The sequence below is a fragment of the Coturnix japonica genome, chromosome 26 (genome assembly GCF_054131305.1).
Source record: "Coturnix japonica strain WE chromosome 26, WE-NBRP24, whole genome shotgun sequence".
Lineage (NCBI taxonomy): Eukaryota > Metazoa > Chordata > Aves > Galliformes > Phasianidae > Coturnix > Coturnix japonica.
The window spans coordinates 5,182,023-5,208,553 of record NC_140688.1 but is presented as its reverse complement, the minus strand read 5'-3'; the positions used below and the strand labels follow the sequence as shown (position 1 = coordinate 5,208,553).

Here is a 26,531-nt window from a genome sequence, read left to right as displayed (position 1 = left end):
AACTAGTTTCTTTTGCAAGTAGGAGCCGTTCTTCAGCCCCACAGCTAAAGTTCTTCTTGTGGCTCCAGGGTGTTGTAGCAGTGTTCTTTCTTTTCCCAACTTACTTCCCTCTCCTGGTGTCAAACACAATTAAGAATTTATTTGTGGATGGGATGTGTACAAACTACCAACTATCTGAAGCAACATTACACAGGTGCTCTGAATTTACAAATTGTTTTTCTGTGTCTTATAAGGTTGGTTGTAAACACTATAAGGTGGTCTTTATCCCCTTAGTCTTCTCAACTTGCCCCTTGTCATCTGTGATCACAGTCATGCCTGTGCCAAATCAGAGCAGAGAGTTCAAAGTATAAGCAAATGTCCTCCTATCCTAGAAATAAATTCAGGGGTATAGATTTAAAGACAAGTATATGAACTGCATTGTTCTGTGCACTTGGTGTCCATGACTGGGTGGTCTTCGACACGAAGTCATTATGTCTTTAACTGGAGAAGATCTGTATTTGATAAGCTGCTTTGCAAAATGACCTGGTGTCTCAGCAGGTTATCGCTTTTGGTTTGGCCAAGTTTGGTGTCTGATTTCTGAGAAAAAGTAGAAATACTGGACAGCTGAATTTGAGTTTTTCTTTTTTGCTCTCTGTGAGAGTTGTGGGTTTTTTCTGAAACATCTACCATAATAACATACTAATGAGCTGTGAAATCACTTTAGGAAAAGGATGAGGTTTTTTTGGTTAATATTTTCGATAGAATAGCAAACAAGTAATTTCAGGATGTCACAAGCCACTGAGAAGGTAGGATTGGCAGTGTCAATGCTCATAATGGTGTTATAGAAAATCCTTTGTGCAGATGGGAGAGGCCAGTGTCACAGATGATGAAATATCATCTGTTATTGTTCATTTGCTAAGAGAAATGAAGGCTTGAATGAATTGGAAACGATTCCAGTACTTTGGGTAGGGGGTGTATGTAGATACATGCAATATCCAAATTCTTCAGTGCTCACTGAGCTCTCTATACTGAACCTAACCGGGCTGCTGAGGATTCTCATTGCTACTTTACAGTTACATGACTCTGAAAAACAGCGTATTCAATATGAGCGTTGCATTCAAGATTTGAAGACTGACCTAGATAATAAGGAAAGACAAATATCAGCTTCTAACCAAAAAATGAAAGACCTTCTGTTAGCAGCTTCCAGAAGCAGTTCTACAATAAAGCAGCTGGAAGAACATGTCCAACGGTAAGAAAATAACAGAGTGAAGCAAGGTTTTGCTTTCTGGGATTCTCTGAAAACGTCAGAATTGCCTTGTTGCATCATCAGGGTAAAACATGATTTTAAAAGAAGCTCTTGCTTTAAATAGCATTCTTTCACACCATTCTTTTGCAGTGTGCGCTATTATGGATTTGTCTAATAAGATCTGTGCTTCTCTTTAAGGCTTGAAATGGAAAATGCCAGGGTGGAAGCTGCTGCGCAACACCAGGACAAGAGAACTGAAGCCTCAGTAAGCCAGTCATAAACTTCCCTTTTATTTATTTATTTTTTATTTTTTTATGTGAGCTTCTGAGCCTATTTAGATATTTTTCGTGGGGAAGTTATGTGGTTTTCCTGGGGATCATAGGGGAGCTGAGTCATCTGAGCTGTGGTGTGACTGTAGGGTACTCTGAAAATCCTGATGGTCTATTCTCCAGTTTTGAGAGTTTTCCCATAAGGTAAAGGTTGTAAATCTCCACCTTTCACTGCTGCCATTTCTGTCTTTGCAGTAGTATGAAAATGTTTGTGTTAATCAGCATGATTCTTTTGATGGATAGGACGGACAGTGTCAGCAGGAGGGAGATGTGTGGTTGAGATCTGGGAGGGGAAACCTGGATGTGAGAAATCTATTTTATCTTCAGAGCTTTGTCATAGTTTCCACCTGAGCTCATTAGGTTCTTTTTCCATTTGTGAATATGTGTTGGTACTTTACTGCCCCGCAGGGGGCTGAGGTAAGGAAAGAACAACTAGGTGAAGTAATGCTGTGCAGTCAGTGGCAGGCAGCTGGGAAGTAGCTGGTGCGCATGCATGGCTTAGCATCTTGTGTAACCTTGGAATATTCTTTAATTAGTTTGCTGTTGGAAAATTAAGCTGCTATAGGGAGAATAAGAAGGATCTAGTGGAAGGGAAAAGCTGTTGATTATCTGCACCAGAAAAGTCTGAGTTCTTTTCCAGGTTCCTTTCCTGTCATCTTCTTTTGGTGATATACCAATTAGAAGGTTTTTAGCATTTTTAACACTTCTGTATTTTACCCATACATTGTCACATAGGGAGAACCGACATTTAACATATCCTGTAAAGACACATGAGGAAGTTTTATGAGTTTGTCATATAAGCCTTTAAGCTCAGGTTTTTATGTCCTTCTGTACGTCAGGGATGTCTCTCTTTTTCTTAAAATGTGCTATTCAAAGCATGTAGACAACTTTCATTCTTTACAAAGGGAACTGAATAAGCAAACTTGTTTACACACAGATGCATCTGTGATGCAAATCTTTGCTCCTTTGTGTAAAAGGATAAGTAACATTGCTGTTCTGAAAACATTTTCTTGCTCTGAGGAGATCTGCAGTTATTTCACAGTCAGTAAGTGTAGGGAATTTTAAGAAAACTGTGAGTTAATGTTGTATGTGTGTCTTCTTATCTCCAAATGATGTAACCTCATTTTATCGTATAGAGAGCATTCACTTTTTCCACTAGCATTAAGTGCTATTCTTGATGGTGCTTCTCAAGCCATCTTTTATAAACTCAGTGTAACATTCACTATAGATCCTTAGTTGTGAGAGCTTAGCCCTGCCTCCATTTGAGTTAATAGTTTATAATGCAGTTTATGTGCAGTGTTGTCTCTCTGGTTATCTTGGCATTCCCTTTGTCATTGTTGTTTCCATAGATACAAAATCAGAATATGTTGGCTATGCCATCCAGAGGCTCATGCATGATGTGCGAGGAAGATCGAAAGTCGAGAGCCCACCTTGAAGACCATATTGCTAAACTGAGTAGGGAAAATGCTGAGCTTTTAGAAGAAGTGAGCCCAGAAAACAGTCCCTAACACCTAGCCAATACCCAGAGCAATGCTGACATTTTCTTGAGTTCTTACATACTCTGATTTTATATCCCTGCTACTCAGGCCCTGAGTACTATTGTGATTTGGGTGTCATGAAGGAATTGAATAAAAGCCAAGAGAATATCTCGGAGTTGTGCTGTCAGAAAGACGGTGTGGTTTGATACCAGTTGAGCACATGGAGCAAGGCAGCAGTTCCTGTGTTCTTTATTTGATTTCCTTCTGGTTATTGTCTGACCCCTTGATTTCCAAGCAGGATTAAAACACCCCTTATTTTCAGTGCAGTGTACGGAGGAACTGCTGCATGTTTTCAGAATAACAGGAGCTTAAAACCCTTGCAGAATAAATAAGGTGCAAATGCAAACTACAGAACTAGTTGCCAGTTCTCCTGTAGTTTGTCTGAAAAAACACCATGAGGAACAGCAACTAAATTAGTAAACACCCACAAATAAGATATGGAAGTAATGACTGAGAAGACACTGGTGAATTCCAGAAAAGCAGACTCTTCCACAAGAGCCTGCTGGTCATTGGAATGAATGCTGTAGAGTGTGCAGTGTTCTCCAGGGCTGTGGCTACCTGTGCAAGCTGACCTATTAGCAGAGGAACTGCGGAAGCTGTTCTCTAGCATCTTTTTTCCAGCTTTTTGGGACGAAGCCCAATAAGGGGGCAGAGGAGCATTTGCTTCAGCAGGGGCGTTAATTGGTATCCCTAGGTCTTGGCCCGCTTGTGTGAAGCCTGAAGTGATTTAAATGTTTACAAGAATCCTGTGCCTCAGTGTTCTGCTGAATGTGGCAAAAGGATGGATATGTGCTATCTGCAGTTGCTATGTGTACTGTCCTGTGCTGAGTGTATCATGTATTTTTGTTTGTTTGTTTTTTGAAAGTGTGAGAATGAAAGAAAGAATGTGAAGAAGCCGATAGAATTGAAACGACCACTTGAAGCATGTCTTGACCAGGAAAGGGAAAGAAATACTGAACTGCAGAAGGAATGTGACAGGTATGGTTCACTAGTACTTGAAAGAGAGCTCATGTAGGTTAGAAGTCAGGCTTTAAGGAACTTGCATGTAAAAGCAGGTGTGTTTAACTCTGAGCAAATTCAGATCTCACATCAGTTCTTGCAAGACAGTTCTGGTACATGAGCCTATGATTTTCTGTAGCTGCCATAAGAAGAGCAAATGTAGGCTGCCTTGCACTTCTGGGAGGGAAGTCTTTTTTTCCTCTGTTGAGGTGAAATTTGGACCCTCCAGGTGATCTATTGCATTGAAATGCTGGTTTTTCTTATTAACTTTTGGCCTGTTGAGCATGTTAAAAATGAAGCAAGCCATAGCTATGCTTTTCTTGTACAAGCGTGACAAATAGATACCTAGTTCCTTTGCTTATTTTCTTGACTGATTTGTTGTGCAGGTTCAAGAGCCTTTTGAAGAAAGCTGTGAAAAAACTAAAGATGCATGAAGCCAAAGAAAGAGACTCCCAGTTCAATTTCCAGGGAGAAATGAAGAACAGGTATTCTGAAATGGTGAAAGAAGTTGAAAAATCAAGAACAAAGGCAAGTTCTTGTTGTTTCTTTTTGGTTTTTTTGGTGTTTTTTTTTTGTTGTTGTTGTTTTTGTTGTTGTTTGTTTGTTTGTTTGTTGTTGTTGTTGTTTTGTTTGGGTCATGTTAATTTCTAGAGACTTGTAATATTCTTTTCAGTAGGTATGGAAAAGTTATATTTCTGGGAGAGAAAATTGGCTTCACAGTTGACCTTGGAAACTACTGAAACATCTCATATTTTGTACATATTCTTGCAACCAGACACTGGATTTGACCTAGAGAGAAAATACCTTCCTTTACCACTGCTGTGGAAGCTGCTTTTTGAAGCACTGTTTACAAAGCTTTCAAGAGCAATGGCAGGAGGAGTACTTGTTTCCTGTGCCCAGTTAACTCTGTACTGGAACATTCCCCCTGAAGCATGATAGGCATTCTTTCTGCTGTCTGGGTAGAGTGGTTTGATTTCCATCGAGCAGTAGAGCAGTGCACAAAAGAATGGCCCTAGTGCCTTTCAGCACACTCCCGTAAGTGAAATTCTGCTAGTTTGCTACTTGTTGATCTTTTACTTGCTGCAGAACTGAGGAAGGTTGTAAGTCAAGGAACCCTATTGGCAAGAACTTAAAAGTTGTTCTTCCCTTAAAAGATGATCTTGTCTTTCCTTTGACTCGGGTACTGAGTCAGCAGATGACAGTTACAGACTTGATGGTCTTCCCCTTCATAAATTTTCAGAGAATAATTTTACACCCCTCTAAGTTCATTTTATTACTGTCTGTAGGTTACTGAACTTTCTCATCAGCTGGATTTAGAGTGTAAAAAATGCGTCCAACTACAAGGACAAAACCATTATTTGCAAGAACTGCTGGCTCTAAACATGAAAAAACATGAAAAACTAGAGAAGACCAGATGCCAGCTGAAAGAAGAGGTGGCAAACCTGAGACAACATCTGGAGGCTGTCCACAATGTGCACATGATGACTTACAACCAAATCGAACGATACAAGAAAGAAGTGGAAGAGCGAGCTGCACAAGAAATAAATCAAAAACTTCAAGAAGTCAATTTGTTTTTGCAGGTAAGTGAATTTGTTGTGTATGTCTGTAGTTTTTATTATGTAACTTCTTTTTGCCATTTCTTGTTCGTACTTTGGTTTTTTGTGTTAGTGCCATACTTCTATATTTCCTGAAGGGAAGTGGAAGAATGGAAAATTGTTTGGCGAAAGTGCTTTTGTGTGTGTAATTTGCCTGCAGGTCCCCAAGCTAATAGCCGTCCCTTGACAGACTTCTGTTTTGCAGTTCTTAGAAGAAGCTATGGCCATCTGGTCATCTTGTTATTGCTGTTCATCACATGAATGCTATAACTTAGAGATGGCTTGGCCATACGTACAGGTTATGTTTTATCATTGTACAGGATAAAATGCTCAGGGAAGAAGTCACTGAAGTTACCGTGGGGCAGAAAGAGTGGGGATGGGATTCTCATAATTTCTTTGTAGAATCCTTTTTGTGTGCCCTGTCCTTCAGCCATAGCATTCTTTTAGTAGCTGCTCCCATAAGTAATATTGCTAAGAGCAGATCTGTCTGGATGAAAACAGTTATTTAACGTGTTGGTTCCAGGGTTTTGCCTTGATTGCTGATAGTAGTGAAAAGGTCCAGTTGACTCAGTTGAGTAAAACTGGGCCCTTTAAATTGGTTATGGGCAACCGTATAGGGAGATGCAGTTCACTTTTTCTTTGCAATGGTTGAAATTGTATTATCTGCTTCAGGTCCAGGCAGCCTCACAAGACAAGATAGAACAAATCAGAGAAAATCATCATGCCTCGCTGAGAGACCAGCTGAAGTGCAGAATAAAAGAGGTTGAATGTGAGTTGGACAAAATAAAAAATACCAAAGACAGTATTTTTCAAAACGAATCTATGCTTGCGGAATTGGAAAAATACAAAGAGCTGCATCGTGAAGAAATGAAAATGAGAATAAGGCTAGCAAATAAGCTGGAAAGGTAAGTGCGTGCTTTTTAGGAGTGGTAACAAGACGTGAAGTAGCAGTAGCTTGCATGAAAAACCTTGTACTGTTTCCTCCTAAAATCCTTTTTCTGTGTCTTGTCAGCACTATGGATGTAAGCGTAACCCTCTAAAACCTTTCCCCTTTATTTTTGGAACCACCATCATTTCACTTCAGTGTTCTAGCAGTCACACCACTAGTTATGGCATCACTGGCCCATGTTTGAAGTTGATAGCATTTTAACACATGGCCTTTGGGCCCCTCTCATTTTGGACTTCTAATGCCTTCTCTTTTCAAAAGCTGAATAGTAGTCAAAGACCTGGAAGAAGTGACTCTGCAAAAATATTATCAAAGATAATTCTTTGTGTGTTTTTAAATATTTCAGAACAACCAAGAGACTTGCAGAAGCCAATTGTAAGCTCTTTGAGGAACGCCAAAGAAACAAATCTTTAATTGCGAGCAGCACTGTCAGTGGAGGTCCTACTGCAAGTCCAGGAAAATATTCAGCTGAACTGGGAAATCTCAGAAACAATTCCGCACTGAACAGAAGCTCCAGCCAAGGGGAATGCTTCCTAGATGCTGCTGGGACTGCATTATTGGCAAGAAAAAAAGTTGAAGTGTACATGGATAAGGTAAGCATTGTGAAATACGCTTCAGTGATGAAGACTTTAGGTCATTAAGATTGTACAGAATTCCTAGAGTGCTCAGACACCAAAAATACTGACATCTAAATGATGAACTATCTAACTGTATATACACATAACTATGTACTTATGTAAGGTTTTTGTATTGTTTTTTTTTTCTTTTTTTTCAACTAGAGAAAATTTAATAAGCAGCTGCTGTGGCATTGGAAGTTCCCAGCTAAGCTATTTATTAAACTTTACTGTATAGAATGTGCATAAGTGTATGACATACTTGAAATGGATAACTTTGACATCTTTGCTCAGCTCATCAGACATCTCTGGTCAAGCCACGTTGTTTTTTTCCTTACTGATCTTCATTTTTAGTTTCTTTTAGTACATTAATACTAACAAAGACATCCTTTAAAACTAGGATGATGTGAGTATGATTGCTTTGCTTCTTCCTATACAGTCTGCTGTGGGATGCATGCTGTGCCTAGTAAACATTTCTTTTTGTGCTTCCTGCTATGTATTATTACCTGAGAAAACAACAACCTACTCTTCAAGTCTTCACAGCTTTATAATATTTTGCAGCAATTTATACATGATTGCAACTTCTGCAATAGCTTTGAAGTACTTTGCCAGTTGTGCTGCTTAGTACTTGGCCTGTTCACCAGGCTACTTAAAAAGACAAGAGTTTACCTGACTCTGAGCCTTGTCTTTGCTTCAGTTATACCTCAGATTTTTCCAGTAATCTGTTTCCTTCTATTGGGAAAAAAAAAAACAACAACAAAAAAAAACACCTCTGTATTGCCATTAAATTCAAACTAAGTGCTGCCTTCTTGGATGGAGGAGATTACAAGTTCTCCTGACAGTAAAGTTCATAATAACTGGAAACTAAGGAACTTAAATTGGAGTTTGCCTCGTGTAGTCATCTTGCACTTTTGTTTTTATGTAAAGCTCTCAGTGCACATTTGGTGTTTTTCAAAGTAAGGGAGGTTATCTGAAGTAGAGTGTGAGCATCTCCTGGGATGAGGAAGCTCGTGTAGATTTTGGCTTTGATTTTGCAAAAGCTTTGATAAAGCTTCAAGGATAAGAAGCTGAAAATACTGTACGCCGCTGTTATTCAAAATGCTGGTATCAATTACTTTGTCCATGCAACTGTTTGAAAAAACAAATTGCACTGATTACAAACAAGAGAAAGAAATGCAGCTCTGAAAAGTGGGTGCAGGAAATAATAGTGACTTCTGCTAGCTGCAACCAGCGTGAGTGCATGGATTCATGAAACCAGTTTTCCTACTGGTAGCATAAGAAAGGGAACACCTACTTCCCATTCCGTCTCTCAGTTTCTGTTTCCTTTCTGATTTTATTTCCTGTCTGCACTCCTGATTTTTAGCAGTCTTATAAATTTCCACTCTTTTGACTTCTGCCTGTTCCTCTTGTTCTTTTACTTGGCACCACCGAGAAATTTCTTGCTCTGTCTTCTTTATGCTGCATCCCACAGTCAGATAATTACACCTGTAGGTGAGACCACAAGCCTTCTGTTCTCCAGGCTTAACAGTCCTGATGCTCTCAGCCTCTCCGCGTAAGCCACATGCTCCAAGCACTTAACTGTATTTGCTAATGACATGAGTCTGGAAGCTATATGCTGTCTGTTTTGACAATTACTTCTATGCGTTAAAGACCTGGTGGAAAATAACACAGGAGTCGCAAATATCTTCAAATGTAAATGATCGCATACGGTGTTTGGACTGTGGCCCTTTAAAAGGTCTAATTTCTCCTTATGAAAACTTTGCATTCAGAATAAATGACAGTAAATAAACATCTCCTGGGAGAGCGAGGGGCAAATGCTCCTTTCTAGCGATCCAAGCTGGTTTCTGTTACTTAATAAAATGTGCAGTGTTATTTATAATGCATGTGTTATTTATAATTCTAGGTACAGAAGGAATTGGAGGAAGAAATCAATAAGGAACTTCAGCAAGGTAATATGCTACTCTGATATCAGTGTTTTTAAGGAAGGTGATGACTGTTCGTAACTTCTATGTAATTATTTTCAAAAGTTGTCAAGATTTGTGCTGTTTGAAGCACAGTGTGGGGCTGTTTTTAACTCTAACTTAGAGAGTTTTAATGGAAAACTTCCTGCTAACCAATATACTCTTCAGAATGTTCTGCAGCTACTTTTGAGAAGAAGCATGGAGAGCAAACCATCTCCCCCGCACAGATACACTTGGCTTAAGTTCAAGTCACCTTTCATCCTCAGGCACAAACATCAAATGTAAAAAAAAAAAAAAAAAAAGCCCAGAAATAAGATTTTTATGGACTTCTGTCACTACTTCTCTTTCTGCATACATTCATTGCATTCAGCACTTCAAATATACCATATACATTTTCTGGTGTTCTTAATTTTTGCTCGCTCTTTTTCATTGCTTTTTTTTGTACCTGACATGTTGTCATACTTGTCTTTGGATAAAGAAGAATCAGTGGAAAATATAGCCTTTCTTTAGGTAAAAATCATTCAGCAATATATAGGCAAACACAGCATGAACTGATTGCTTTTAATATGCAGTGTAAAGCCTGTTCTATAATAAAAGGCCAGGTCTTCAGAGAAGAATTCATACTGTTTCACAATTAGCATTCTGCCAGAGTCACTGCTGCTGTTCCTAGAGTTATTTTGAAGCAGGGAGCCCTTGAGAATCCAGCTGTTGCTTCACAGCTCTTCCAATTTCCCTGAATAGACAGAAACCCATTGCCATGTGCTCATTTGCATATTCAAACATAATTACATGTGTAGTAGGAGCCGTAGTATTTGCTTGGTCTGGGGATCTTGTCTGGAAAAGGCTGATGGATGGAAGTACTGAAAATCCTTTTCTGCTTCCATCGAAGATGTGTTTCCATGAACGAAAGAGGGTTTAGCCAGGGAAAGTTAAGACATCCCTGGCAGTTAAAGTTAAGGCTAAAACTTTCATATATATATATGGGCATGTAATAACAGGATGCGGAGAAATGGCTGTAAACTTGAAAGTAGGTAGATTTAGACTAGATATTAGGAAGAAACTCTTTACTTCCTAATGTAAGGGTGGTGAGACTCTGGAACAGGTTGCTTAGAGATGTTGTGCATAGCCCCCATCTTGCAGGCATTCAGAGCCAGTCCGGATGGGGCTCTGAGGAACCTGGTCTAGAGGGAGCTGTCCCTGCCTATAGAAGGGAGATTGGAACTGGGTGATCTTAAAAGGTCCCTTCCAGCCCAAACCATTCTGTGTTTCTAAAACCTGGAATTTCTTTAACTAGCTTTAAAAATTGTATTGGCTGATCATTGAATGTGAAAAAATGTTTCTTCCTTTATGCCTTCCTTTTTGATTTGTGTTTTCCTTGGAAGTTTTTAAATATCTCTCTAGAGCATAGCCTGATCAGTTATCAGTAATGTTTTTACAGTGACTGATTTGACTCAATCTACTGTAAAAGTAACATCGTGAATCTTGTTTCTTTTCTTTCCAGCCACCGCTGAGCTTGAAACTGCTAGAGCTTCTCTAAAGAAATCTACTTATGGATCTTCAAAAAATCTCAATGTTGACCAGGATCCCCTTTGCAGAGCGGTACAGGAGTACCGGGATGTTTTAAACCAAAATTACCTGATCTAAATATATTTTTATTTAAAATGTAAAGGGAAAAGTACTGGAGATCATTTGTTTACATAGGAGGTCTGTGACTTCCCATCCTGCAGCTTAGTGTGGAAACATCTTTACTGCGGTTTGAATATAAATTTTAAATATATTAAATAGGTTGACACTCTGCACTTACCTGTTGGTCACCGAGGGGTAGTCAGTTTATTTTGCACTCAGGATAAGAACCATATCTATTTTTAATTACTGTCAGACTGAGTAAGGTTGGTTCTTGAACTTGACGGAACTGTCAAAATGTTTTTGACACATTATTTTGCTCCATGTTTTTTGTTAAAGGTTTTACCAGAAGCATTCCTTTGGTTCTATTTAACCCTTCCACTGTTTGTGGTAGAGTCTCCAGTGTTATTTTAACACATAGGAGATTTTGATTGGATTCCTGCCAGCTGTTTCCGTCCTGATGCTGTGAATATTTCTGCTGGTTAAGTGGAAGTTTTAGCAGTGATTAAGCTGGAGAAGAATGTACTTTACATTGCTGTCACTTTCGCGCACCTAGGGTTTAAAAATACTGTGCTTGTGTAGCACTGCCAAGAAAGCTTTAATGTGACCTTTTTGATATTTCTGACTTGATATCCTTGTTGGATTTTGCATTAGAATTTGACCCATCTTAAGACATTCACAGTTGGTAGATGAACACATGATGAACCTGAAGCGGTTCATAGTGGGAAGAAGGAAAATTAATGTTTCAACCTTCTGTCTAATTGGTACTGCACCTTTTTATATGAATGTATTTTATGACACTAATATGCTATATTTAATTCCAGATATTTATGTTCCAACTTGGTATTTAATAAACTTTCATATCTGGTACATCTTTGTTTTATTCTGTTGGCCTTCTTGACTTGCTTTCCACCTCATTCCTTGCCTCTATGACTTGCTACAGTCCTCCTCTGCTCACTTCCATCTCTCCTTCCGGTGCCTTCAGTCTGCCCTGAGATCAGACAAGTGGCCAGCATGCATTTGTGTTCTTTTCCTCCTGGGTACTTGAAGCAGTGGGGCAAACAGCTACTATATGTCATAAGGTTTGTCATCATAGAAATTAAGGGGTATATGCTTGAAACAAGTGTGGAGGGTTGTGATTTTAATGGGTGTGCTGAACCACTTTCAGGTCTTCGGTGGTGATTCATTAACAGGAAGCCGAGGGTAAAGTCTCTGTTGTAAACCTGGCCATGCTTGGGAGGGGGATCTTTGGAGCCTTTTCTGCAGGTTGGCCATTCCTTTATGAGATAACTTCTGGTGGCCCTTTGTGCTCTCTCCAGCTGGTACAAGCCAGGAGCCAGGTGGAAGAATATCTCCAGCAGAATCTAGACAGCAAAGCACTCATAGAGTACCTTGCGCTTCTCCATGTTGGTTAAAGCCAGTTCTCCCTCCTCATTTGTCAGAGGGAGTGCACTCTCCCAGGTCTGTCACTTCTGCCCAGTGCACCTGTAGGCTCCCTTCTGGTTATTTTTACATCCCTCGCCAAGTTCAGTTCCATCTGTGCCTCAGCCTTCCTGATCCCATGCATGTCCAGACAGCATACCTGGCCCCTTCCCAGCTACCTGTCCCTGCTTCCACTGCATACAACAAGCATGCGGGGCAGGGCCAACCAAGGAGTCCTATTAAAACTAGTGCCACCAAAAACAGCTGACGAGCCTTGGTAATTGAGACTCCTTGCTGGGAGGCACTGAGGCCCCGAATTTGCCACCAAAAATAACCTCTCCAGAGCAGTTTGCTGTTATCTGGGGGCACATGTCACAGATGTTAAGAAGACTCTACTGCCTCTGATAAAATAGAAGGCTACTACCCACTCAAGGTCTTATTCAAGTAGGGTCCCAGGAGGCTGCAAAAAAGGAAATTACAGAACATTAAAAGGGACATTGAATCCCTTGGGGAGATGTTAAAGGGAGCAGGAACACAAGTAGTCTTCTCTGTACTGCTGACTGGGGGCTGAGAAATGAAGAGGGAGAATGGGCCAGGTAAATTACTGGCTCAGGTAATGGTGTCAGATCAAGGTTTTGGTTACTGTGATCTTGGGCAGGCCTTTGAGAGACCAGGTATGTGGACATCAGACAGAATGTGACAGAGCAGGTGGGGCAAAAGCATGCTGGGGAGCAAGCTGGTTGGATTGATTACCAGCACTTTAAACTAGATTCAGTGCAGGGAGTGGATAGTTCCTTGTGATAGAGAAGGGACAGGGAATGCTGTCATTTAAGGAAACTGCAGGGGAAATCCTCAATTTGTGAGGAGTCTTGTATTTCGATATCATATTTAGTAAAATAAGTTTTTCCTCCTTAGATTGCCGCTGTTTTTATCCCATTCCCCTTTTTCCCCCTCCTTTCTGGGCCCCTGGGGGGGCCCACGGGGTGGCTTCCCCTGTCACGGGCATAGGTAAATCTAAGTAACCCATGACAGATTTTTTAAAGACTAGTCAAATGCAGCAGTGGGTGTGGAGAAAGAACAAAGAAATCTGTAACGGACTGTGATCAATTATTATAATTTCCATTGCCATCGGACTAGCAGCTGCGCCGAGCCCGGGACCGGACCGAGTTAGAGTTGGGCTGCCGGAGCAGTGAGGCGGAGCGTGTGTGGCCCCTTGGGGTTCGGTGCCTGCGGATATGATATCGAAATACAAGATAACACAATATAATATAATTGAGGCTAACAAATCGAACAAACAGAGAGAGAGAGAGTCCCCGAAAACAGAGAGGCCTACTGTGAACTCTAGGCGACACGGCTGGAACGCTTCCCACTCTCCGAGAAGTCCGAGAGAAGGAGGAGGGCACTTCAGCCTGGGAACGAGATTATACAGCGTCCTGGTCCTGTGACTTATCATATCCCAGAGAACAACAGGGGTAACGTAGTCTTCTTCTGTGGACTGCACATTCAATAGAAGTATCCATACTTTACATGATGTTATGATGTGGAATACTGATAGCAAAATTACAAAATTACAAAACCATGACACACGGTGAACACCAACCCCGTGTGGCTGCAGTACTTGATGGAAACGACATTATTTGGGTGACCCTTGAGGGAAGCAATTTCCTGACCCGTCACCAAGTTCCACATCTTACAGCTCCGGTCTGTAGGAAGAAGAACGTGACTGAGAGAGTTGGGCTGGGGAGTTCCTCCGTGGCGTGGAGGCACCGACTCCTTCCCAAGCGCTGCCTCCCACCACCCACAGCTCCTCTCCAGGGCAATGGAGCCAGCCTGCTCCAGCACCTGGACATCAGAAGGCAGGGACAGGGGAGCAGTCCAGAAGGAGCCATCCCTGCCATGCACCCCAATTCCCCACGCCAGCCTGGGGAGATCTATGAGAATAGCGCATAAAAAGCCAGCAGCCCCCACACCTGTTCTGTCCAATATATGCCTTTTTAGGCAGTGAAAAGCAGTTCATCGGTGGCATCCAGGCAGAGCACAGGCTTGGTGTGTCCTTCTGCCACAGAGACACACTGCAGTGGGGCTGTCCGGGCATTCTTGGTGCCACCCACTGGATTAATGATGACCCCTGCATGGGAAAAAAAGAAGGTGGGGTAGGTATGTGGAAAGGCACAGCACTGTAAGGTCCTACAGGAATGGGAAAGCACGAGCTGCCTCACCCCCAAGCATCTTCCACTTCCTGGTAGGGCAATGGGCCCCTCCATCTGAACTCAGGCATATCTGAGCAATCATCTTCATGGAAAACCTTGGCATCTCCCCACTAGCAGCCCCTGCCTAACGGCTCTGCCCAGGTGACACAGACTGTGAGACATGATGCTCACGGCCTCTGCTCTGAGCCAGGAAACTCAGCTCATTGGACCTCAGCTCAGTTGAGGACAAACTGCACTTTCTCCATTCTGAAGCTCTGCCAGGAACGCTTCATTAGACCAATTTCATGGCAGTTCCTTCAAGCTGCCAGCCAGCCTGTGGTTGGCAAAGTTTGGAAACGGAGCTGTACTCCTTTTAAAACCAACAGGATGACAGGGGGCAGCACTGGCATTTGCACCCAGCACCCTGTCCCCGATGCTGGCTCAGAGGATCCATCCTCACCAAACCTTCTTCCAAGGGATGCCCTGCAGGCACCTCATCCCTCCGGCCACAGCATCTGCCAATCACTTCCACATCAGAGTGTTCAGAACACTGAGGTCCAGCAGCCCCACTGCTGCAGTCCTGAGCTATGTGGACACCAGCAGCTCTTTCCTGCTGGCATTCCAAGCGCTGCCTGGGGCTCTGAGCTATGCTAAATCTTTTCCCATGAGTAGGCAAAACAAGGCAGGAGGCTGGAGAAGGGCAGGCCCAGGGCTGCATGAGGTCTGCATTAGTCAGGAGGGTGAAGGTAAGCTCATTAATTCGGGTTTCGAAGTCACCCGCGTGCGATCTCCTTCTCAATTTGCAGCTTTGCTCACACATTCAGCAGCTCTCCTCTGACCCCTAGTGTTGCTACTGGTCTCGAAGTGACACCGAGACCAAAGGGAAATCCCGGCTCCCCAGGGTGAGATGCGATCAGAGCAAACAGCTCAAGGCGACAAAGCACACACGCGCCTGGAGCCGTGTATCCAGTGGTTGCTGAGAGCAGAGCACCCATCAGCACCAGAGGTGCTCCTAAAGGGCAATGAGAAGGTTGTCCTTGCACTGGGACAAACTCAGGAGCACATTCACCCCGAGGCTGAGCTCTGCACAGCAGTGACTTGGCTTCTGGGGCAGAGAACTCTTCTCACACAGGACCCAGCACTGCAGAGGTACAGCCAAGAGTGGGGAACGCCTGCACGTATTTCCCTGGAAGATGCTTGCAAGAAAAACACACTGACAGTGCCCAGTGTTGCTCACCCCAGCATTACAGTCCTGCTGGAGAGCCAGGGATGGGACAGGACATGCTGACAAGAAATGACACAGAGTGTGTGATGAGGACCTCAATCTGCTTATTATGTGGATGATGCGGAGAGGTCTGGCTGATGGAGCTTCTCACTGTGTGAGTCGGTCAGCATTAGAGAAAGCCAGCATGGAGTTCTGTGAGCTTTTGCAGGAGACGAAGAGGCGCAGAAGCTGCTACCCACCTTTGGTGCTCTTAGAAAGTTAACTGAGAGAATTGGAAGGGAGACCATCAGCTGACCAAATGGACACCAATAGGTCAGGTCCTGATCAGACCCGACGGAGGGCCATGGCTCCCAGACCCTATGCCACTCCTTGTCAAGGGCAGGAAACACGTCTGTGTCGGGACCCCAAGTGGGCCCTGCTGGCTGCCGGCACGTTGGGTTAAGCCGGCACCAAACGACGAGCCATCCTGTGCACCGTGAGGATCCGAACATCTCAGCACCAGTTTTGGTCAACAACTCCTTGGTTAATGTCTCCAGTGCAGCCAGTGATTTGACGTCAGCACTGGGCAGCGGCTGCTGGTAACAGCACATGAGACAGCGTTGCTCCCAATGTGCCTGAAGGTCCGAACTGGGAATCCAGCCTTCATGCCGGACTGATAGTTCGTGAGCGGGGGAGACCTTGTTCCTGGATAGTCCCCCAGTGGTGGACATTCAGAACGATTCTGCACAGCCAATATGTTTTTGTCTTCTTATTTGGTTATGGAGTGTGACATTATAATGCACACTGGACAGAACTGGATTGCCATGAAGATTCTGTACAATAGTGTTACATTGAACTTGGAGAAGTTGTAACTCCATTGTGTACTGTGCTGTTATCTTGAACTTGAATGCACCGTTCTCTACAAGTTGACTAAGTGTTGCCATACAGCATTTCACAATTTTTAGGCAGATTGCTGTTGTGTGCTTTCAGGTTTGTAGTCACTGCAGCTGCATCTCTTTGGTATGTTATTATGACAGTTTCATTGTTTTTTGCATATGTTTAATGATTGATTCATTTGCGGAATAGCCTTAAATGTGCAAATCACCTTTGGGGTAACAGGGAGTATGCAGGGGAACCTTTACAGGGGCTGCAGATAATAAAGAGGGGGGAGATGTTGGGTATTGGGCAGGTGGTGCCTGCATGCACCAGCAGTGGAGTCATGGAGGTCATGGGTATCTGATAGGGGTGGTCACCTGTACCACTATATAGGGTTTGTGGCGCGGCATTAAACTGGTACTTTCAGCGTTACACACTGTGTGTTCTGGTTAGCATTTGGGCTGCTGTGCTAACAGATGTGTCTGGGCTTATCTTGTTTTAAAATGGAAGGGCTCGTAAGGAGCAGAGGGATGTGAGGTATTTCTAGTCCGCTTCATGCTCCCGATTCCAGAACCCTTCCAATTGTGAGGAAACAGAAGTGCTGAGCTGTGTGCGTGTTCCATGGTGCAGAGTCCAGTGACAGTTGGTGCCCGGCGTCTGTGCAGGGCAGCACCGAGGTTGTTAGAAGCATAGGAATCTGCCAGAGAGGAATCTGATGTGAAGGTACTAAAGGTAAAAGGCAGCATTTCTATCAGTACTGGAGGAGGGTAGGAAACTTTGTCCTTAAGTGCTGTTTTTGTTCCCTTTGTCATGCAGTCAATCCAGAAACTAACTTGAGAACCCGACTTCTCCTCTCTTTAGTTTAGATTTGGGGAAATTCTCTGGGGAAAAAAAAAAAAAAAAAAAAAAATTCCTCGAAAATTCACTAGTGTCTGTGTGAGTAAAAGGTTCCAACCTTTATTGACTATCGGAAATGCTTAGCTCAGAAATGTGCAGCACTTTAATGAAAGAGTTCTGAATCACTTGAATTTGATCTTCTGTCTGGCCTGGTTGCAGGTTTTACTGCATTTGGTACCTTAAAAAATACAACAACAAAACAAATCTAAAATATCAAAATATTTGATTTTTACATCAGAAAAGAAAAAAAAAAATGAACCAACCCAAACCCTTGTTGTGGCTGAGCAGAACTTGCTGCAGCTCCATGCAGTGCTGAGTTACAGTATACAGGCACATGTGTGTGGATTTGTGTATTGATACGCACTGTCATGCTTTTGCTGTACAGGTAATAAAGACGGAGGATGGTTTTTGTGGATTCTGCAAAGGTGAAGAATCCTTGAAGACCAGAAATTCCAACTTACAGAATTTGACATAGGCAAAGTGAGGAGGAATATTCTTCCTAACCTGTTATAATTAATTAATTCACGGATTCAGTGTTGGTTCGGCCTACAGGAGAAGTGAACTGCAAAGCTTTGAAGATCACTGTATTTGCTGAGGTTGTCCAGGTGGTTGAGCTTGAAGACCTGCAGCGGTCAGACAAATGTGTTGGGGTTACTCACTGCTGTCACTCGTGGTGTTGAAGGAGGGGCTCCATTGGAGGGCTTGCAGCCGTGCAGCCCAGGGACTCCGTGCTGAGTCAGGTTGATGTTACTAGAGTTTGACCAGTGTTGAGGAGGGCAATGTTTTGAAACAACTGCTCCTGAGAGACTGATTGAATGAAGAGAACAAAGCTGGGAAGACGGGTGGGCATTCCTCATCCTTTTCTGCTTTTTGGTGTTGTGCTTAGGGTTCCTTTTCAAAAGAAGATTTCACTGATCAAGACTGTAGAAGACTTTCAGTCCAAGGAAGCACGAGCCAGCTCTTTGAGAAGCACAGGAAGAGCTGCACAGAGATCCCCGAGACCAGAACTGCTTCTGTGCGCTCGTCCAGCATGTCGATTAAAGGAAATGATTGCTATTTCTACTTCTATTCCACTTGTAAAAAGGTCTGCTTGGGTTTTTTCCTTCATTTTTTCTTTCTTTCAGTTCTGAAGTTAAGAGGAATGGGTAGAATAAGTAGAAGTATTACTGGTCTTCAGCAAACTTCATAACTAATTGCATTGTACAATAGAGCAACTCGCTAAAAATGAGCTCAAAGCATGGCCAGTTCTCAGGCTGTACTATTTCATTTTCCTCTCTTGGTTTCCATTGGGTTACAGGGAGACAACTGTCCCTTCAGGCACTGTGAAGCCGCTTTGGGCAATGAAACCATCTGCACGCTGTGGAAGGAGGGCCGCTGCTTCAGGAATGTCTGCAGGTTCAGGCACATGGAGATCAGTGTGAGTGTTGGCTCCTCAGAGTTTATCACCAAACCCACTTCTCATTTCTTTAGGTGGGCTGAATGTGCTTTTGCAGATTAGGTTCATTTGCTTTGAAATGATGATGGTTCCTACGGTTAAGAATAGGGGAGGAAGCAGAGGGAAGAGAGCTCAATGGCATTGGTATATCATAGCAGAATATTCTTGTAGTTGATACCAACAGTGTTCTATCAACAGATACTAAAGAACCACATCAATCAGACAAGCATTCTGCAAGGTGTGTTAGTTTAACCCCTTCTAAACTGGTGTCCTCACCCACAGAATTCTAGGAAAGCTCAGTGAGCCTGGTGCTCCCAGCCTGCGCACGCTTCAGAGTGGTGTTTGAGTGCTGCTTTGTGGCAGTCTGCTCACTGGCACCATCTGGAGCTCAGTCTCCCTTTGCAGATCTTAGGTCCACATTACCATCAGCTCTTCTTCCTTTCTGTCTTCAGAAAAAACGCAGCATGATTTCCTGCTACTGGGAGAACCAGCCAGGAGGCTGCCAGAAATCCAACTGTGCCTTCCATCACACCAAGGGACGTTACCTCAATGGGGTTTTCTTTCCACCAAGCCAAAGTGAGTTTGTCTTTTTTAGGTACGAAAGATTAACTCTATTACTCACAGGTGGGTATAGTGTCATAAAGAATGCCAGGTAACGTTCACTTGTGAGCTGATAGATAGGTTCAGAGCTGAACTTTGTGCGCTTCTGATACCTCAGTTTATCTTGCATGCTCAGCTTCTCTCTGCTCCTGTGGCCTTTGCCTTGCAGGTTGTTCTCCTGCATTTAAGCTTTTTCTGGGTGTCAGGGAGATGAATGTTGTGTAGGGGGGGATTTCTTTGTTCACAGAGAAGCCATTTGGATGGGCAAGTGGAGACTCAGCATTTATCTGTGTGGGTTTTCAGCCTTGCCTGCCATCTTTGTGCAGTGGATAATCTGATTGAATTCCTACCGCATAACTGAAGAGACTGATTTTTTCTTTGCTTGTACAGACCAGCTTTCTAAGGAGGGAGAAGAAACAAAAACACCTGTCCAGCAATCAGCTGAAGAAAACCATCATGGATTGCAGATAATTTCCACTACAAAATCTGATGCTGATACAAAACAAGGTATTCCAGGATTAATCAGAAGCACTTGCCAATTAACTCCAAAGCAATTCATTGTACAAACACAACAGAACATAGGGTTGCTGAATGGAATCAGCTATTTCCATGATCTTGTTCCTACCTTGTAACTTCATGTGCCTTTCAGATTAGGAAGGTAAACTCCTTTGTTTACATCATTAGAGCAAGACGAGGCCACAGCATGGAGTTTAAGTGCCTGTATGTGCATCTTTTCAACCAGTGGTGAAAGCCACATTTGCTGATAGAGGAATCTAATGTCATATGGATGGGATAAAGTAAGGGATAAAGCCTACTTTTAATATCCAGAAGGATGAAAGGAGGGCAGCAGACAGACATCAGGTCCATGGTGCTCTTAGCTGTTAGGAGAGCTGACAGGGTTTGTTCTGCATGCTTCTGAGCAGGAGGCAGTTTGCAGAGCTGTGGTCCTCAGCGTGTGCCTCTGTCCCTCGGTCTCATTTACTGCTCTGTGTTCCCAGATGACAGTTTGAATGCTGGAATAAAAACACTTGGATCAGAAGGACCTTCAGGAGCTCCTGCTCATCGGCTCAAATCTCAGATTGTTCGTGTGCCTAAGAAGGAGAATGTGCGGACACTGGTCAGCACTGTGATGCTGCCTGCAAAGCAGGGTAATGATGAGTACCTTTGCTTCCATTTGGTGGCTCCTAAGTGGAATGGATAAATTACAATTGGGACTTACCCTGAGTGCATTACAGTTGCAATATAATTTTGTGTCAGGGCTGTCAAAGTGGTGTCTTTTGGTTGTATTTGTTTTGGGTGGGAAATGGGCTCACAAGACAGTAATTCTGTTGGTTTCTGTCAAATAAGCACTTTGTTTTTCTTTGTTTTAGGGGAGGTGCCTGTGAGTCAACTGAATACTGCTGATAAACCTGGAAAACGGAAATCCTCTGTAGGTAAGGGCTGCTTGTGAGCTGCTGTTTGGCTGCCTCCACGTAAATGGGAGGGCACTGCTGAAGCAGGAGGGAGGAAAGTGTGTCGTGGGTCTGTGATGACTCCAAGTGGCACACAAGTGTAGCAGCTGAAAGGTGAATTTGAGAACATACACTTGGAGAAACCAAAGTTTGTGGTTGACTTGTAAAAATCTTTCTCCAAAGGAATTATCTTAGGAATGTTGTTGTTTTCTCTCTGTAGCTGATGTCAGTGGCCTTCCGCTGAAGCGCAGCCTCGTAGAAAGGCTGGGGAAGAAGATCGAGGTTGACAGAGCACCAAGGAGAGGTAAATGGTCATCGGTGTTTGCTGCACAGATTCTCTAGGCTTTCTGCTTATTCTTTCTCAGGAGCATTGTTGTTGGGAACACGTATATTCTGTAATATTATGACAAATCTGGAAACTTGAGCTCTCGTTGTAATTTCTTGTAATCCTTATGCTTCTCCTTTCTTGATGATGACAGAGAAGGGTGCCAAGCCAGCAGGGGAGATCTGGAAGAAGAGACAACTGGAAGAAGAGAAGCAAAAAGTAGAAGAGGTTCTTACTGAGAAGAGATCTAAGGATAAGCGCAAGAAGAAGAGAATTTTCCCTCCACCTGAGCCTGGTAACGTGAAACTGGAAGAGCCACCGCGTAAAATCAAGCGATTGGAAGAAATGCATATTAAAAGCTTAGAAGAAATCAAGCAGGAGAAAGCCCTGCGGATGCAGCAGATCGCAAAGCCAGCAGGTAACGAGGTGTTTCACTGTCTGCTCTGCTGAAGTGCTTCCCCTGTCAAGCAAATGGAGTTTGCTTAGAATTGCCTGGGCTGTTTCTTACCAAATGCAAAGGCAGGAAGTGCCAGGATGTCCATCCATGTGTTTTTCCATTGAATCCGTGGTGTCTGCCTGCTTCATTCTGGAGAATTCATTCGCTGTGAGGTTTTGTAATTCAGTTTCTCCTGTACTTTCTTTCTGCCGTGTTTTTGGTGTGGCATGTTCTGTGTGTTGACGCCAAGGTTATCTTCATCTTTGGCGTGTTGCTTGTTTTAATATGTAAATGTGTTTGTAAAGCCAGGATTGAGTCCTTAACATGGGGGCCAACCTCTGTCAGAAAGGTCAGGGGGGTGAGTTATTCATTGGGCAGGTGAGAGAGGCTTTGTGAAGAGACAGCATGTGAAGGAGGGAAGAGCTTGGATACTGTATGGACTGCGAGATGTCGCCTCTCTCGTGTTCTTTGTTATTGAATGTGAGGAAATAAGCACATGGAGGAAACACTGGCACTCAGGTTTCTTTCTATGCTTGCAGTTGACCAAGTGATTTTCTTTTTCCTTGTTTTAAAGCACCTGGAAGAGAAGAGGAAAAGACTGTGGAATGGAGCAGGGCTGCTCCCAAAGCTGTCTCTGCACCCGCAGAGGTGAGTCCCTTCTGTAGATGGACACAGTGACACAATTTCTTCACATGTTCTTGTGTCTCACTGCTCACCATGTGCCACCATCATGAGTGCATTCCTACCTTCCTGCCTTTGGTGAAGAGCTGCAGCCATGTTTCACAATCCTGGTACTTTCAATGGCTTTCCCAGACAGCTTTGCACTCCTCAAACTCAGAATTGATCTGATTGTATCTGGCAGTGAGGCAGTAACCCTGCTGGCACCAGGTACAACTTGTGAGGTTAAGGTGGGAGCACTGGATACAAAAAGGTCACGATGGCTTCGTGTTCAATGAAATCAGACTGTGGGTGGATATTGTGTAGGGGAACAGGAATGACTTTCTGTTGCTCAAATAGAATGTGGTATGTAACAGCTCTAGCACTGTGCTGATTTAAACGAGCACTGAAGAAGAGGAGCCTCCAGCTAAAAAAGCAGCTTTGGTAAGGAGGGGAAGAAGTGTCAGTGCTGTCCTGGTCAGGCTGATACTGAGATACAACTCCTGTAGAAAGTGTGGAGAACTGAAATGTTCTGCAGGTTTCCTTTCAAAGTAGTCACTGTGTGCAGGATGCTGGATGAATGACAGTGTGTGCACAATGCTCTGCAGCCCTGTGATTCCTCTGTAGTGTGAAGGAATTTGTCCATTAATGCTGCATTGTTAAAAAGACCTGAGGTGCTCTGCAGCCTTCATGTGGTTGTTAACATCCTTCAGGAGCCCCTTAGCCCCTGTGTTGGGTTCAGGATCAGCAGTGCTGAAGGAGAAGCACTGCAGAGGAAGGATCTCCTGAGCAATCATTGACTTTGTCTTCCTTCTTCCCAGACTGCTGCTCCAGCCCTGCCGGAGGTCAGCCTGCTCACCAAGGCTGTAGAAGATGACACTGAAAAGTTCATCTCGGAAATCTCAGGAGGGGAAATGGAAGCAGAAATTGACTTGGACCTGGAGAAGGATGAGGATGATTTCCTTCGTGAACTTTCTGAGATGACTGACTGTTGAACTGCGTAGTAGTTATTATAGTATGTTAAAAAAAAAAAAAAACACAAACAAACAAAAAACCAAAAAAAAACAACAAAACAACAACAACAACAAAAAAACCTTTAATTTAATAAAAACCTTTTCTTTTTGGTTGGATACCCCAGGGTGATACTTTACTAAAGGAGGCTTCACAATAATGAGTCTTAAAGCACAGCTGAACTGGTAAAAGATTGGCAGACTGCATTCCATTGTCCTGAGTTTTCCTGCGGGTCAGAGTTGAGGTCCTGTGCATCCATTCCCTGATCCTGGTTGGCTCCTTTCAGCAGCAAGAGGACAAAGCAGTTCTGTGACAGCCCAGAAGGACGTCCATCTGTGTGCTGCAGTGCCTGGCAATTGATCTCCTGATTCAGTGACGCTTTGAAGGCTTCAATCTCAAGCTCCTTCCTTCCCCCTCCCTTGGCCATGCTCAGCGTTGGGTGCAGCTGGAAGCTTCTTCGGTGCTCCCATTTCTCGGGCAGTCCCCATGTCTAGCCTGGAGTTCTGCCAGCTCTTGAGTTTTTTTGGTGTATGCCTTTGTTTATGACTCGAATCCTTTAAGGCAACTTAATGACAGTGTGGGGGTGGGAGGGAGCAGAATTATTCTGGTGTTTTGGACCAAATGTGCCACCAAGGCGGGGGGGTGCTCCCTGCCTTCCAGTTATCAGCAGTGATGCAGCAGCAGTGTGAGAAGCGGGAGCTGCATGCCACTGCTGCGTTATTCCCTCCTTTCCCTTTTGCTGGATTTCCAGTGCTGTTTGCTGGCAGAGCACGATGCTGTGCTGATGATTTCTGGAAGCCAACACGTGTGCGCTTCGCTTGTCTCAGTTCAGAGTGCAGCCATCCCAGCCCTGCTGTGGGCACAGTGCAGCCCTGGCCCTGCTGGAGGATGCCGTGGTGACTCTGTGCTTCAGCAGGGTATTGAGTGGTTTTCTGCTGCCGCTGGGTGGGACTGTGCCCATGTCGTGTCTGCCATTGTTACTGTAAATATTTTATCCTTTCCTTTTGTATTTGCCTTCTATTTAAGATATTGTATGAACGTAGTCAGGCTCCTCTGTTTGTGCCGGCGGCTCTCAGCTGTGTTTTTAAATAAACCTGGCACAGGACAGCAGTGCTGTATGTCTGCCTGCAGCTCTTGGAGGGAGCAGGAGGGGAGCCAGGAGTGCTGCTCCAGCAACATCCTGGTGCTGCTGCCACCAGGGTTACTGCTGTGCTGCTGTTATGAGCTCCATGGAAGAGATGAGCTCCAGCACGGCCTCCTCACACTTATTTGGCTCTGAAGCCTTCAGTTGCTATTGGCCGTGGCACATTCCATGCAGTGTGAATCTCTCTAACAGACATAACTGTATCAGTGGAATTGTGGGGGCTGGGAGGGAGGACACAGTGCTGCTGAGAGCAGGGCCAGGCAGCCCAGCATGCTCAGCACCACAGCCAGGTGAGGCTGGCAGTTCAGTTACAGGTGTGTGTGCAGCTGGTCACCACTCAGCCTCCCCCATTGCAGCTCCCCGTGTCCCACAGTTCCCCCATCCATGTTCTCCCGCTGTCCCATTGTCACCCTGCCACACCACTGCTGTGTGCACTAAACCTTTATTGCCCTCCGAAGAGGTCCTCATTGTACACCACCTGCGCCCGCTTGTCGCGGTGTGAGCCCTTGGCACTGTTCTTTACGGCTGTTGGGGCACAGGATGGGGGCAGGGACTCAGCACTGCTGGCACCCCCACACCGTCCCTGTGCCCCCCCAGTGCCCCCCAGCTCACCCAGGGATCCCCAGAGCCTGGTCAGCTGATTCCATCTTCTTGTAGGTGACAAAGGCACAGCTGTGGGGGGGTGAGGTCAGCACAGCTTCCACCCCATTCAGCACCACCCCACAACAGATGCACCCATACATCACTGACTCACCCACAGCTTTGCCCACGCCCCCTGCCCCTCTGCCCATCCTGCTCTCGCCTCCCCCGCTCCTCAGGCTCCGGCTCCTGCTCCCAGTCCAAGCGGCTGTCGCGCTCTCCCCTCTCAGGGGGGTCCCCATGTCCCCCACCAGCTTCAGGGTCCCGCAGGTGCTTGCTGGTGCAGACGAAGCTGGTTTGAAAAAATTGCGGGGGCGGAGGGGGGGTGAGCAAAATAAACACAGAGTGAGGGCACAAATATGGGGGAGAGAACAAAATAAAGGGATAGGAACCACAAATAATGAGGTGGGGGCAATAAAGAACTGGGGGGGGGAGGGGGATGGCACTCACCTCTCATCGGGGTACCATCCCGTTCTCTGCCATCCACGATGTTGTGGGAAGCTGTGGAGGAACTGCTCGAATGTATTCTCTCTAAGACAGGGGAGCAGGTATCTCCTAAATGCATATCCGAGCTGGTAAAATGGGCTCATATGAATGGACACCTTCAGGAGGTGGCACTGATGTTCACTGTAGCAGAATGTCGAGAAATAGTCGACCATATGTGGGACTTTGTTATCTCCAAAAATAAGGAATACAAAATAAATACACTGAAGAATATGCAATCCGAGCGGCAGATTGCTGCTGCTGTGGTACAAGCTCTATCCGGACCTAGTGCTCAGTCAAGGTCAGAGCTTGACTCCCTGTTACCAGGAGGTTCGTACTCCGTTTGCTCATCAGCCTCACAAGTCAGGGCTGCCGCAGAAGCCCCGAATAATCCCCCGTCCTCGACCTCTTCAACGTCTCTGGCAGATCCGGTTTTGGCTGGTGAGGAAGGTGCGGTGGGGGGGGGCTGAGGGGTGTGCAGAGCAGCAAGAAGCTCCTGAGAGTGAAAGCGACTCGGATAATGGTGGGAATGAGAAAGCATTGGAGGAACATAATAAAACATTAACTGAGGAGCTGCAGGACTTAGAACTGCGTACGAAGGAGGCATCAGTCTCTTTGAGCGTTTCACCGATGTCTTTACAGCCCCTGTCTATGCGATTCCCCCCCACATGTAGCGATCCTCCACCTTTGCGTTGGTCTGGAGTCATTAGAGACATGATATTGGAGGGACCGTGTCAAGCTGTGTTTCAGCTCGCTTGCCCGCTGATAGACGATCAGCAGGGAGCTGCTCGGTGGGAAGTGCATCATTGGAAATTGTTACAGCAGGCTGGTAAGACTGTGACTGACTATGGGAAACGATCTGAAGCTTCTTAGCAAATCATTCAATGGATTTTCACTGAGGATACTCATATGACACTAGACACTTCTAGTGG

At 44.4% G+C, this 26,531-nt stretch overlaps 2 protein-coding genes across 2 annotated transcripts in view; both read left to right on the top strand.

Annotated features, from left to right (window-relative positions):
• The window catches only part of LOC146756747 (uncharacterized), a 252,104-nt gene extending 240,404 nt beyond the window's left edge, over positions 1-11,700 (top strand). The window contains exons 24-32 of the mRNA XM_085524253.1: positions 1,053-1,228; positions 1,424-1,490; positions 3,958-4,070; positions 4,478-4,619; positions 5,378-5,671; positions 6,359-6,591; positions 6,979-7,225; positions 9,150-9,195; positions 10,709-11,700. Of these exons, the coding sequence (XP_085380379.1) occupies positions 1,053-1,228; positions 1,424-1,490; positions 3,958-4,070; positions 4,478-4,619; positions 5,378-5,671; positions 6,359-6,591; positions 6,979-7,225; positions 9,150-9,195; positions 10,709-10,851 (1,461 nt within the window). The 3' untranslated portion in view covers positions 10,852-11,700. The remainder of the gene's footprint in view (positions 1-1,052; positions 1,229-1,423; positions 1,491-3,957; positions 4,071-4,477; positions 4,620-5,377; positions 5,672-6,358; positions 6,592-6,978; positions 7,226-9,149; positions 9,196-10,708) is intronic.
• LOC146756746 (zinc finger CCCH domain-containing protein 11A-like) lies at positions 11,528-21,679 on the top strand. The gene is made up of 4 exons (XM_085524252.1): positions 11,528-11,551; positions 12,024-12,096; positions 21,125-21,208; positions 21,384-21,679. Exons 1-4 carry the CDS (start codon positions 11,528-11,530, stop codon positions 21,677-21,679), a joined length of 477 nt encoding a protein of 158 aa, XP_085380378.1.
• The last annotated feature ends 4,852 nt before the right edge of the window (positions 21,680-26,531 follow it).